At 41.8% G+C, this 13,166-nt stretch overlaps 1 protein-coding gene across 1 annotated transcript in view; it reads right to left on the bottom strand.

Moving 5' to 3' along the window:
• CEP126 (centrosomal protein 126) overlaps nucleotides 1-11,434 on the bottom strand; it is a 40,942-nt gene extending 29,508 nt beyond the window's left edge. The window contains exons 1-2 of the mRNA XM_050911478.1: nucleotides 11,340-11,434; nucleotides 10,213-10,338 (exon numbers count right to left, since the gene is read on the bottom strand). Of these exons, the coding sequence (XP_050767435.1) occupies nucleotides 10,213-10,338; nucleotides 11,340-11,434 (221 nt within the window). The remainder of the gene's footprint in view (nucleotides 1-10,212; nucleotides 10,339-11,339) is intronic.
• Nucleotides 11,435-13,166: the final 1,732 nt, after the last annotated feature.

The raw sequence follows: 13,166 nt of genomic DNA, 5'->3' as shown, positions 1-13,166 counted from the left end.
TCTTGTCACCAGTGTGACTTTCACCACAGTCTTTACATTACCATGTAAATGTATCACAGTGGGCAGATCAATGGGAAGGTGAACTGCAAATGCTCTCTGTGTGTGCCTTTCACAAGCTGTCGGGGAAATAGTAACAGTTTAAAAGTTGTTATTCAGAAATGACACAAAGGAACTACAGCTTTTACCTATAAATATGTAAGAGTTAGTATCAACTTCTAGTGTTTGAGAAGCTTCCTGGAAGACAGCCAGATTAGCAGCACAAAATGGGATAAAACAGTAATGTGAAACTGTGATTGACAGAATCAGTTGTTAATATCAAATATGTTAAATGTGTCCTTCGACTGGCTGGAAAGCAAAGCAGGCTCTAATTGAAAACAACCATCATCACAAAGCTTGCCTTTGGTAGGCACAAGCTTGATGAAGCTATGTGGAATTTTTACTCCTGCTGACAAAAACATCAACTTTTACTGACAAACTTAAACTAGCTCCTTGAATGAAATATACCCAGTAAATTTATTGGCACAGTACCTATGTAGGCAAGTCATATTTAAATAATGATTTTAAACTAAAAGAAGGTAGATAGATATAAGGAAGAAATTTTTTACAATGAGGGTGGTGAAACACTGGAACAGGTTGCCCAGAGAGGTGGCAGATGTCCCATCCCTGGAAACATTCTATTCTAAATACAGTAATACTGTAAAAGTAATACTCTTCGAGTTAAACTTCTAAAGCCTGCCATGCAAGGATCACAACTGGGAGCTTCCCATCTTTAAAGTTCTCTGTGTGCTAGAAATGTGATTTAACAGGTCACTAGTACACTAAGTAGGGTCCCACTCCTAGCCAGCATTAGTGGAAAGAAAGGTAGTAATGTTTAGCCATGTGTTCTTTGTTTCTCTCATCACAATAAGATACCTTCCCATAACTTTAATCACTTGCAGTTGCTTCATAGATCTTCTTGCGTAACAGAGCAAAGCTGCTACTTAACAGAGCTACTCCTTAACTCAAGCTATTTTAATTATTCTTCCCTTTGCTTTTCAGGGAAAAAGTTCAAACTGAAATATTCAACTTGACCCTCCCTAGTATCCCTTCAAAGTGCTGACTGATCACCTGTGAAAACAAACAGAAAATAATTTGAAATAGGTACTTTTTATTTTAGAAAGTCTAAAGGCTGTAATTGCACAATAGTAAAAAATAGGAAAACTGCCAACTAATTCCCAAGTACACACTTTTACAGGAATATCCACTTTAAGCCACTTGGAAGCCAAAGCGTAGCAGAGAGAGACATAAGGAACTTTATTCTGAAAATTCATAGAGGCATCATTGTCAAAACATACTGAAACTAATGACTGAGATTTCCCAATTTTATGGACAAATTATTACGTTTCATTAATAGAAACTGAAGCCAAAATAGATACTTGTTTTTTTTTAAAGTGGAAATGCATTATAAATAGATTCCATGCAGCTATTCAAACCTTAAATCACAAAGACTACATACTTGCATTGCTGCCATCGAGTGCACCTTAAAACTCCTCCCCATATCATAAGGGGAAACTGGAAGTTGTGTAACATCTGATCTTCCTTTCTTCAATACTACATCTCCAGTACTACCAATGTTAAGCTCAAGAAAGACAGTGATGGAGCATATGAAAAGCCAAAAGCAAGAAGAGAGACAAAATGTGCAAAAGGATCCACTGCTTTTGCTAACGTATATAGCACTCTGGATTAATGTTCTCCAAGGTCAGAAATCAAAATGCCAGTGAACAACATAAGCAATTACTGCTTCTACTTTGGGAGTACATTCCCCTCAGAAAGCTCCAGATCTCCCAGCAGCAGTATTCCTCACAATTGTCTTGGATCACAAGAACTGCTGAGACTACATCCTGTAATGCATACAGACAGTAGCTTACGTTTTATCTTAACAACCTGTTTATTGCAAATGACACTTAACAGTTACACTTTCAAAAATCCAGGTGAATTTCTACAATTCAAGGTAACTCTTCTTCTAGAGGTGAAGTTATAAAACTCTACAGCTTGAAATGAAGGATAAGACAGAAGACTAACTTATGCAAAGAGAAACAAATTAAAATATGATCCCAACGCTGCAAGTTTCATTTGCAAATTTCAGTTTGTCAGCAAGCAGGAATGGCTTCACTTGAGGCATGAGGTGAAGCCAGACAAGCAGTTATCCAAAACCAGAAAAAATCTGCAGACAACTCTATCCACATAAAACTTCTTATTGCAATTTGGTTAAAATTTCACAGGAACTTTGATTGTTCATACAATCCAGAAGTTAGAACTAAAAAAGCAGAACTAGAGTTCATTGTCAACTTTCAGTATTCCTGTATTTCACTCACGTTAAAATCTGATACGGAAATCTGCAATATTTTACATCTTTATCCTGACTAAACAAATAGGAAAATCACAACAGAGGAAACAAACTTGCTTATCCTAATAAGTATTTTAAACACATTCTTCTTGATCCCCTTAATATTTCTAGAAGCCGCTCAAGAAGCCCTTTAGTTGAACTGTAGTTGTTAAATTCAGACATGGGAAATTCTACAACTTTGCACCTGGAGTAATTCCAGCGTATAACTCCAAAAAGGAAAGAGTAAATTCTGACAGAGTCTTTATTTATTTTTCAAACGATTTTGGAGTATGACTTAGCTGCACTCTTCCACATTCCTAATAACTGGCATAAAAAAAAGGCTGTTGTTCCATATAGCTGGATATGGGCAAGTCCAAATGCTGATGCAAGAGGTCTTTTTCACCACAGCTCATCATGATCACTATTTGGTTTGGATTAAGACATGAGGGAGAAAAAGGATCTTATTTTAAATGTAAGGAAATGCATTAAAGATATTCAGTGAAGCCTGCATCATTAACTTCTTGACCTCACAGAATGTAAATTGTGACACCCAGGTGCATTATGTAAAATAAATAATTTTACAAATGCACATTGACATCTTACAGAAAAACAGTTAAAGCAAATGTTTGTTCATCCACTCTCCTTAAGCCACCAGCTTAAGTTCATATCACAGATGTAACATTGGCAAAAGAGTATAGCTTTAAGATGGAGAGTTAGCAGAAGAATTTCCTGACTGGTGTTTTTTTAACCCAGTTTTTCTGTCTACTATAAACAACCCAGCGGTGCAGCAATTTTTGAAATGGCTGCCAAAATGTTTATAGTGAATTTGGAATATGAAACTTAAAATATTTAGCAGTTTCACATATACAGACATTATGTGGAAGGTATTTTTATGTTAAAAACAGTATGACTAGATGGTGGAACTATTTCCTGGTTAATTTTATTACAAAATCTTCACAGTGAAGTGATGGATGCTACATTCCCAGGTGGACTAAATGCTTACTACTGCCTTGGATGAAAATAAAAAAAGGAATATATACAGTGCATATGGAATGCTATGAAATGAACCTTTTGATACTGAGTTGATAGTATTCATCCACTGCCATAGCATGTTTGCAAACCAGTGCACGGTAATTTTAAAATTGAGGCAGGAGGGTATTCATATACTTAATGACTACAGCAAGATCAAGAAAAGGCTAGAATGGGGTGTCACACCCAAAATCCCTTTCATGGGCAAACAGGAAACACACCTTGTATCCTTAAAAAGATCCGCAGACGTTGCCCATAAATCAATTTTTTTCTTTAAGTGAGATACTCACCAGGACCATAGGAACACATATTAACTCTATTCCCTCATCTTCTTTGATTATTGTATGCTGAATACAAAAGGACAGCCCCAAATTGCTGTAAGAGCTTCAGAAGGACCGACCCTTACAATGCTGTAAGGTCTCACAGAGGGCTGTCCTCCAAAATGCCCCAAAGGTTCACAGGAGGCCTGCCTGCACTATCCACCAGTTGTTACACTCCAAATCTTGTTTATAGACAAAAATTAAGCACACCTTATATAAAGCCAAGAATTTTTTTGTTGGCATAATTCAAACCTTAAGAGTCTAGTCATTATTAATCCAGATATAATTGTTACCAAAAAATAATAATACAGTTAGAATACTTCTATACAGAGAAAGCCTCCATAATAGTGATAAAACAGTTTGAACTGTTATTCACACATTGAGTTTCTACCCCTTTTGGTGATGCTCACACTTCCATTGCTCTTCTGCATCCCAAGGCTGGTAGTTTCATTCTGGTGGTGCTGGGGTGTTATGGTGAGCTGCCAGCATCTGGAGGTACTGTCCCTTCACCAGGAACAATATGATGTTCATGTTAATGCTTTCTTCTTCCTCACCTCAGGATCCACTTGGAGTCATTTTTATATTTGCTAACGTGCTTTTACACCTTTGTTCTTTCTTCATCAATCTGCAGCTCCACAGTACCTCCAAATATTCCATACATGGTGCCTTTTACATATATTACATACTATTCTTTTGTTCTCTTTGTTACCCCTAAAGCCAGTTTTGTCAGATCTAGGTCTGCATTTCTTTAACCGACTACTGGTGAGTTGTTTATAGCTGTGGGGTCTCCAGTGCCAAGCCTGTGTGCCACCTCTTATCATCCCCTGCCTGTACTCCTCTACGCCGCATCCTGCACCTCCAGTTCTCAAGGCCTCTGCTATCGTACCAGGCCTGTATTTCCCTACACTACATCATTATGTTAGAGCCATAAATATCTCATTCTCTACATAGAATAACTGCTTGTTACTGCTATCTATGTAAAACTATGGTCATACCATAAAAAGATAAACAAAGGCAAAATAAATTAGCCACAGACACCTGGTCAATTAGAGAAATTGCTTACGGCTAAACCAAGCAAAACAAAGCTGCGGGCAGGTCAAGAAAAGTTCAGAGAAAGCAAGCTTGGCAAGCATCTGTCCTGAGGCCTTGCAAATTCAGCACAATCCTGTGGCCCGTTACCAGAAATGGCAATACTGCATTTCAGGTCTACGTGGTTACAGTGACCACTACTTTTCACAGTTTCATTCTGATGCAGAAAGCAATACAAAATTCTTAACACTTTGCCCTCTCTGTTTACCAAGTGCTAACATTTTTCTCCTATTTCTGGCACTAGACTGCTTTTCATTCTCTATCAACAACACTGATGAATAATTTAAAGATCTTTTATTAAATAATCAATGATAATCAGCCAGTAGGTGGAGCACAAAGCTTGTGCATATGTTGAAAATAAAGTATTATTGAAAAAAACAACAGTAATGGGAATAGATTGGAAACTGATATAAATAGGGAAAACATTTCCTTCCCCAATTACAACAGATGGATTAGCTATTCAGATTTCAAGGTAATTCAAAACGCTGAACCAAGATAGCTGACTGTAAGGTTTATTTAAAAATGCGCACAGACAATTGCATTTCCAGAATGAACCAGCTACCTGCAGCCAGTAACATCACAGTAAAATGGGATGCACATTTTGCATTGAGCAATAACAGCGGGAAGGCTACAGTCCCCAGCAAATCGGCAGCTGGTATTTAGAAAGTAGTGTGGTATATAAACACAAAATATGATATCCTGTTCATTTACATCAAATATGTGCTTAGTCAGTAGCTCTTATTTCCAGAATACTGTTATTTAAACAAAATGTCTGTTAACTACTGCCCCAGAGCACATTTAATTCTTAAGCTGATCTTGAAATTGCAACTTCACGTATCAGTGAGACAATAAAGGAATTACTTTCCTGATACTCAGGCAACTTGTGTAAAGATGGTCAGTAGGCTGTTTTTTCGCTGTGTTGAAGTACTACTCTTAACACAAAACTAAGGAGCTTGGTCAGTACAAGAGAAGCAAAGAAACCGATGGCATCAGATAGGAATATGGGTTCCTCTAAGTATTCACTTTGAAAAAGATCTGTGACTTAAGTTGCTGAGACTTTGCTTTCCAAAGCTATACTTGCTCTTTTCTGTGCAAGTGATGTTTTTGTCTTTTACTAATAAACCAATTAACTGCGCACATCTTGTCAGAAGTTGAGTATTTTTAATGCTGAAGCTGCTGCATTTTAGAGGTATTGACAACTGATCAATACAACACTGTCAGGGAAAATTTCATTACAAGTACATTTAGAAAAGGTTGAAAACAGAAGACCTCAATCTGCAAGCTCTGCATATGCAGTTCTCATTAGCTTAAAAAGTGCTGGGCACTAGGGGCTATCAGACTTGGACTCAGCCTTGGTATAACCTTGTTTAAACGTAGGCTGGTGGTGGTTCTTCAAAAAACCACAAAAAACCCACAGAAAAGTTTTCCTCCACAATGCAACACAAAAAGAATGAACCTAAATGACACAAGATTGAGAACAGAGCAGAAGCTCTGCTATATCTTCCCTAGATCTATTTGCTAAAGGGAATTCACCGCTATTACTTTCCAGCAAAGGCTTTATAAATTTAAGGTTGACATTAAATCTGGTCATGTTTGACCAACTTGATAAACTTCTACAAAGAAATGACTGGCTTGGTAGATGAGGGGAGAGCAGTGGATATGGTCTATGTGGACTTCACTAAGGCTATTGATGCTGTCTCCCGTAAGATCCTCATAGACGAGCTGTTGATGTACAGGCTGGATTAGCAGACAGGGAGGTGGACTGAAAACTGGCTGAATGGCCGGGCCCAGAGGGTGGTGATTAGTGGCACAAAGTCTGGTTGGAGGCCAGTACCTAGTGGTGTACCCCAGGGGTCAATACTGGGCCCAGTCCTGTTTAATGTCTTCATTAATCATAGAATCATAGAATCATTTAAGTTGGAAAAGACCTTTAAGATCATCAAGTCCAACAGTAAACCTAACACTGCGAAGTCCACCACTAAACCATGTCCTAAGTACCACATCTACATGTCTTTTAAATACCTCCAGGGATGGTGACTCAATCATTTCCCTGGGCAGCCTCTTCCAATGCTTGATAACCCTTTTGGTGAAGAAGTATTTTCTAATATCCAATCTAAACCTCCCCTGCTGCAACTTGAGACCATTTTCTCTTGTCCTATTGCCTGTTACTTGGGAGAAGAGACTGACACCCACCTCACTACAACCTCCTTTCAGGTAGCTGTAGAGAGCAATAAGGTCTCCCCTGAGCCTCCTTTTCTCCAGACTAAACAACCCCAGTTCCCTCAGCCGCTCCTCATAAGACTTGTGCTCCAGACCCTTCACCAACTTCATTGCCCTTCTTTGGACACACTCCAGCACCTCAATGTCTTTCTTGTAGTGAGGGGCCCAAAACTGAACACAGTATTCAAGGTGCGGCCTCACCAGTGCTGAGTACCTGGGCACAATCACTTCCCTAGTCCTGCTGGCCCCACTATTTCTGATAGAAGCCAGGATGCTATTGGCCTTCTTGGCCACCTGGGCACACTGCCGGCTCTTATTCAGCCGGCTGTTGACCAAAAATGATCTGGATGATGGGGCAGACTGTACTCTCAGCAAGTTTGCAGATGACACCAAACTGGGAGGAGTGGTTGATACACAGAGTCGTGCTGGGATCCGGAAGGACCTCAACAGGCTGGAGAAATGGGATTACAGGAACCTCAGGAAGTTCAACAAGAGGAAGTGCAAAGTCCTGCACCTGGGGATGAACAACCCCAGGCACCAACATATGCTGGGGGCCACCCAGCTGGAAAGCAGCCTTGCAGAAAAGGACCTGGAGGTCCTGGTGGATACCAGGTTGAACATGAGCCAGCAATGGGCCCTTGCTGCAAAGAAGGCCAATGGTATCCTGGGCTGCATTAGGGAAAGCATTGCCAGCAGGTTGAGGGAGGTGATCCTTCCCCTCTACTCAGCACTGGTGAGGCCACACCTGGAGTACTGTGTCCAGTTCTGGGCTCCCCAGTACAAGAGAGACATGGACATACTGGAGAGAGTCCAACGAAGGGCCATGAAGATGATGAAGGGACTGGAGCACCTCTCCTATGAGGAAAGGCTGAGAGCTGTGACTGTTCAGCCTGGGGAAGAGAAGGCTCAGGGGCGATCTTATTAATGTCTAAAAATACCTGAAGGGAGGGTGCAAAAAGGATGGAGCCAGGCTCTTTTCAGCAGTGCCCAGTGACAGGACCAGAGGCACTGGACACAAACCGAAACACAGGAGGTTCCCTCTGAACATCAGGAAACACTTTTTTTACTGTGAGGATGACCGAGCACTGGCACAGGTTGCCCAGAGAGGTTGTGGAGCCTCCGTCCTTGGAGATGCTCAAAAGCGGGTGCCGGGCAACCAGCTCTAGGTGGCCCTGCTTGAGCAGGGGGGTTGGACCAGATGACCTCAAGAGGTCCCTTCCAACCTCAACCATTCTGTGTGAAGGTTAGAAGTAGAAAATGGACTGTCATCTTCATAGTGCACTCATGTCTACTCTCCATATGTTGAAAGAAAAAAAATATGAAAGAAACAATTTCAGTTTTGAAATTATAAACCAGCAGTGCCAAGAATAACTTCTGATACAAGCCTGTAAGCCCTGTCAGGGAGAATTTAGGGTGCTGCCAGGTGAGAATGTGGAGCTTAAGGAAGTTATGCTACCCTTGAGAAACCATCATCATAGCTAACACCTTTACATGTGTTACAAAGCTAATGGATCTTGGCTCATACACAGATTTGAGACATGACCTGATGGTTGATCAATCACTTCCTACCTGCATAACTGTCAGGAAAAAAATATTCAGTTTCAAGGAACTTTTTATTTCCAAATTACTTTCCTCCATATATCCAATGACCCTTAATTTTGAATTATATCCCACAACTTTATTAATACTGTATGCACTTACTACCTTTCTAACACTAGACAACTAACTCCTTTTCAGTTATTAGGGGAAGACTTGTCACCACAGACTTCCATTTGAACTGCTTATTATGCTTATAGTTATGCCATTCTCAATTATCACAAATGGAAACAATTTAATTTTATGAATACCATACCTAAATTTTTAACTGGCTCACCTGAGTAACTTGGATTTATACTGTGTTTCTTAAGGCTGCAATGAAATACATATGGAAATGTATTTATGTATCAACGAGTATTAGTTTAACTACAGCAGTCTGTCAAAAATACGCAGGCTGTCTGGTATTTGCTTTTACATTAGGGTATAATATTTCAAGACCAGTAATACAATAAACAGTGTTCATCTGAGATGCGTAGTGTTACAGTGGTACTGTTCCAGAAAACTAAATAAGATATTTGATGTTTCAACTGAGACTCAGTTTATTATCTGCAAAGGTTGTGGGTTGCACAGTGTCTTTAATCACTCCCAGGTGATTATATTTCCTCTTCCATTTTTCTTTATATTTCAAAACATATGCTGACAGCACATACTGTCAAGCCAAAATGGCAGTATAAACAATATCTACTGCCTCTGAGTTATCAACATATTTCAATAAGTAAACATTGTACAACAGAAATCATCTGATACGGGAACTATGGGGGATGAGCGTTAACGAGTTAACACTAGGCAGAGGAACCTGGTCTGAGGCTGGGGGCTTGCAAGGAGGAACCCATCTGCCTCTACAGTATACACAGCCAAGTCTCCTGTGTGTGCAAGTATGATCTCAATGCTAGGGAAAAGCCCCCTATGCCTATTAAACTACTTACAGCACTTCACTGAAACATCTCAGTGTGTAATTTACTTAATCCATTTGTCACAGAATATTTCATGACTTTGCATTCTCATGTATGCAGAAAGACAGAATATTCAAAGCTCTGTTTAAAATGTCAGTACAGAATAACTTTATTATAAATATAATCGTGTACTAGAAAGACTTTGCATTGTGTTTATTGGGAAGTGGGAGCACAAAGCCCCACCACGCAGGGGAGGCTGTGCAGCTGTTATGCCATGCAGATGGAAAAGCATACACTTCAGAAGGCAACGACAACTGCCTGCCTGCTGACCCATACTGTACACCTGAACGCATTTTTCACACATCCACTGAAGCTGCTGAAAACCAGAAGAATACTAGAAATGCAGATCAGAGCCACAAGATGAAACCGCTACTCACCTTTACTTTATACAATAAGAGGTAACTACAGTGAGTTTCCACAAAGTAGCGAGTAAATCAGAATATTGTTCCTTTTATATTTCATTTGTCCTATAGCAAGAAACTGGACTGGTGAAACTTTTCAGCCTAGATTCCTCTAGAACAAAACAGTGAGGCTATTTAACAAAGTGAACATGCAAATAGTAGAAATATATTCAGCTGTCTCAAGGCTTTGACTTTTTTGTTTTTAACAATCTCCCATCAAAAGAACCCTAGTTACTTACCTTCTTCTTCTGTTTGTCTCTATCAAATACTTCTGTGCCCTACTCCAACATATTTTTTGATCTTCTTTCAATGCCCGACGTTCTTCTTCTAAATCCCATTCAAAATGAAATGTTAAAGCTCTATCCCTAGTATTGTGTTAAGGGCAATGGAAACTGTATCAAACAGCTCATTAAAAGATATAATAGCCTGTTCGATTGATTTATATACCTTTTTGGGAAAGGGCAAACTTTATCCATGAGATACAAAATGCTGATATGCCTTTTGACTAAGCACACAACAGTTGGTCCCATAATTGTATATTATAGTCATAACTAACTTTATGTTCATCCAGAAAAAATGTAATTGCATTTTACTGTTTACAGGGACTTTAACAGAGGCTTTGCACTCATCTTTCATGGTATCAGCAGATGAAAAATCTCACCTTCATTACGTGTATTTGAAGAGACATCTTTCTGTTGTTATCTAAACCTGTAACATATGGATACATGTATCACAGGGAAAATGTTTCAGTAGTAAAACCAGCCCCCCCCCCATCTAAAGGATTAGTTGTTTACACTGAAATTCATTAATATCACTGGATAAAAGCTCTCCACAGAGCAAGATCAGTCCTGCCTCATGCCAGTAATGATTTAAGTAGCACTCTACAGGCAGAGCTTAGAACTTGTGGCAGTATTTCTTGTTACTTAAGTTCAAGAAAATAAGGATCCCCACGTTCGGATGGAAAATACAATTCCCAATGACAGTACCTCTTAAAAGAGGGAAACCAAGAAAACTCCGAAGTTGCCTGAGAAGTCAACTTTTCTACAGCAGTTTAAAAAACCCAACGTACAAGTTTTATTTCAAGCCATCCCTGAGGCGATCCCTGACCGCGGGGCAGGGCGGCGGCTGTGCCACCACCGCCCCTACCCCACCGCCGCCGCCGCCGCCCCACACGGGCCCCACGCAGCGCCGCGGCCCCCTTCCCCCCCTTCGCAGGGCGCAGGACGGCCCCCGCCGCCCCTGCCTCTCTGCGGGGAGGCCATTCCCGAGGCAGGCCGCCTCAGGGCCGCCCTCACGGACCGCTCCACCGCCCGCCCCGAGAGCCCGCCCCAGCCCCTCACCGCCGGCGGAGCCCGCGGAAGGATACACAGTAACGTGGCGCCTCCCACCCGCGCAGTCCTGCAGTCCGCCGGGGAGGTTTTGCCTCCGCGCCGCCCCGCCGCCCTTCCCGCTGGGCTCCATTCAGCGCCCCAGGCCCCCCGGCCCTATACCGGAGCGCGCCGCCGTCAGTGCCGGGCGCCAGCCCGCCCCTCAGCGCGGCCCTGGCCGCGCCGCCGCCTTCGTAGCAACCGGAGACGCCGCTTCCTTCGCAACGGGGCGGGGCCGCGGCTGAGGGGGCGGCGGCGGCGGCAGTGGTTTGGCCGGCGCTGCCTTTACTGGACTTCGAACCGGGCGCGAGGGACAGGGCGGGTGGGGCGCGGCAGGGAGCGCTCCCGCCGGGGGCCGGGCTGGGCCGGGCCGGGCCTCGGAGGTCCCCGGAGGTCCCCGGCCCAGGGGGGAAGCCAGGCGTGGGCACCTCGCTCCGCCGCCGGGCACCCTCCGTGTCTGCTCGCCTCTTTAGGGACCCCGCTGCCGGACTCCGTGCCAAGGCACGGTGCTTGGCTCTCACCGGGCTTTCCATCCTCTCTGCGCTTTTATAAATAACAGGATGCCATTTGAAAAAAACAAACAAAAAAAAACCCCAAAACCCAACGGTATCCGAACAAATACGTTTCTCATTAGTTTTGCAGGGCAAACGAAACACCTCCCTGAGCCCGTTTGCTGCTTGTGGGTTTGCAGAGCTCTCTGCGGATGTCTGTTAAATCTGTTGACGGTAACGACTTAGAGTTAACAAGCTAAACTTTTTTTTTTGTTTTTTTTTTTTAAACACAGGGTGCAGAAATCACAATGCAAAAAAAAAAAAGTAAAATTGTATAAAATCTTACAGAAAAATATAAAAAGTACATAAAAAAGTAAATAAAGTTACACAAAGTAAAAAGAAAAGTAGTTTGTTCTTAAGACTGCAAAACTTCATTTTTTTTTCAGGCAAAGCAGGGTGTGTTGTCTTGAGATATTGCCATGCCTTGGATGAGCTGTCAGCAAAAGGCTAAATGCCTTGGTGATTTCCTGGCGAGACATTTCTTGGCTGTTGTATTTGAGCTTAAACCAATTCTTCTCTTTTTCAGTGTGCAGCTGTTCTATGTCTTTGACTAGAAGGCTAAAAATAGTACTCGGCATTTGTAAAATACTTTTCTCCACAGATCCGCCCCCCCCCCCCCCCCCCCCGTATTTGTAGCACATCTTGTGAAGTAGCTGTTACTATTACCATTTTACATTCAAGACCACTGATACCAGGGTTGCCAAATGTGCTTAATGTTTATAATATCCAACAGCTACCACAGTTCAGAAGATGACTCTAAAATGGAAGTCTTTCACCTCTAGTTCAGAATACCAGCCCCAAATTCACCACCTCTTTGCCCAATCTGAAGTCTTCTGTGTTGCAGGTAGAAGACTGGTTGTCACTTTACTACCATGTGCCTTTCAACCCCCATACACTTTTAAAATTCCCAGTTTGCCTGATTGATAAAATGCACTGTTTCATTTAGGATGCAGTAGAAGCCTTTATCAGTATGGAGAACTGAGTCACCCAAACAGGACTGAAGCAGAGCTGGGAAACAACTGCAGAATTTGAGGCCTTGTCACACCTAGGAAGATTCAAGCTCACGGTCAACTCATGCTGGCAGAATCTGAGCTGCTTTAGACTTACTGCAAATCTGATCTTATCCAGCGCAACTCGCAACTTCACCTTAGATACCTTCTGCAATTTACAATTAAGAATGGTGTTTATATATCTTTCTGTCTTTCGCTTTTTTACCTTTTCCTGTTTCTTACTTCTTCATAGCCCTCCTTTACGGTTATTAGATAATTCCTCCTG

This window comes from Gymnogyps californianus, chromosome 1, assembly GCF_018139145.2.
Source record: "Gymnogyps californianus isolate 813 chromosome 1, ASM1813914v2, whole genome shotgun sequence".
NCBI lineage: Eukaryota > Metazoa > Chordata > Aves > Accipitriformes > Cathartidae > Gymnogyps > Gymnogyps californianus.
This window is presented reverse-complemented; position numbering and strand designations above follow the sequence as displayed.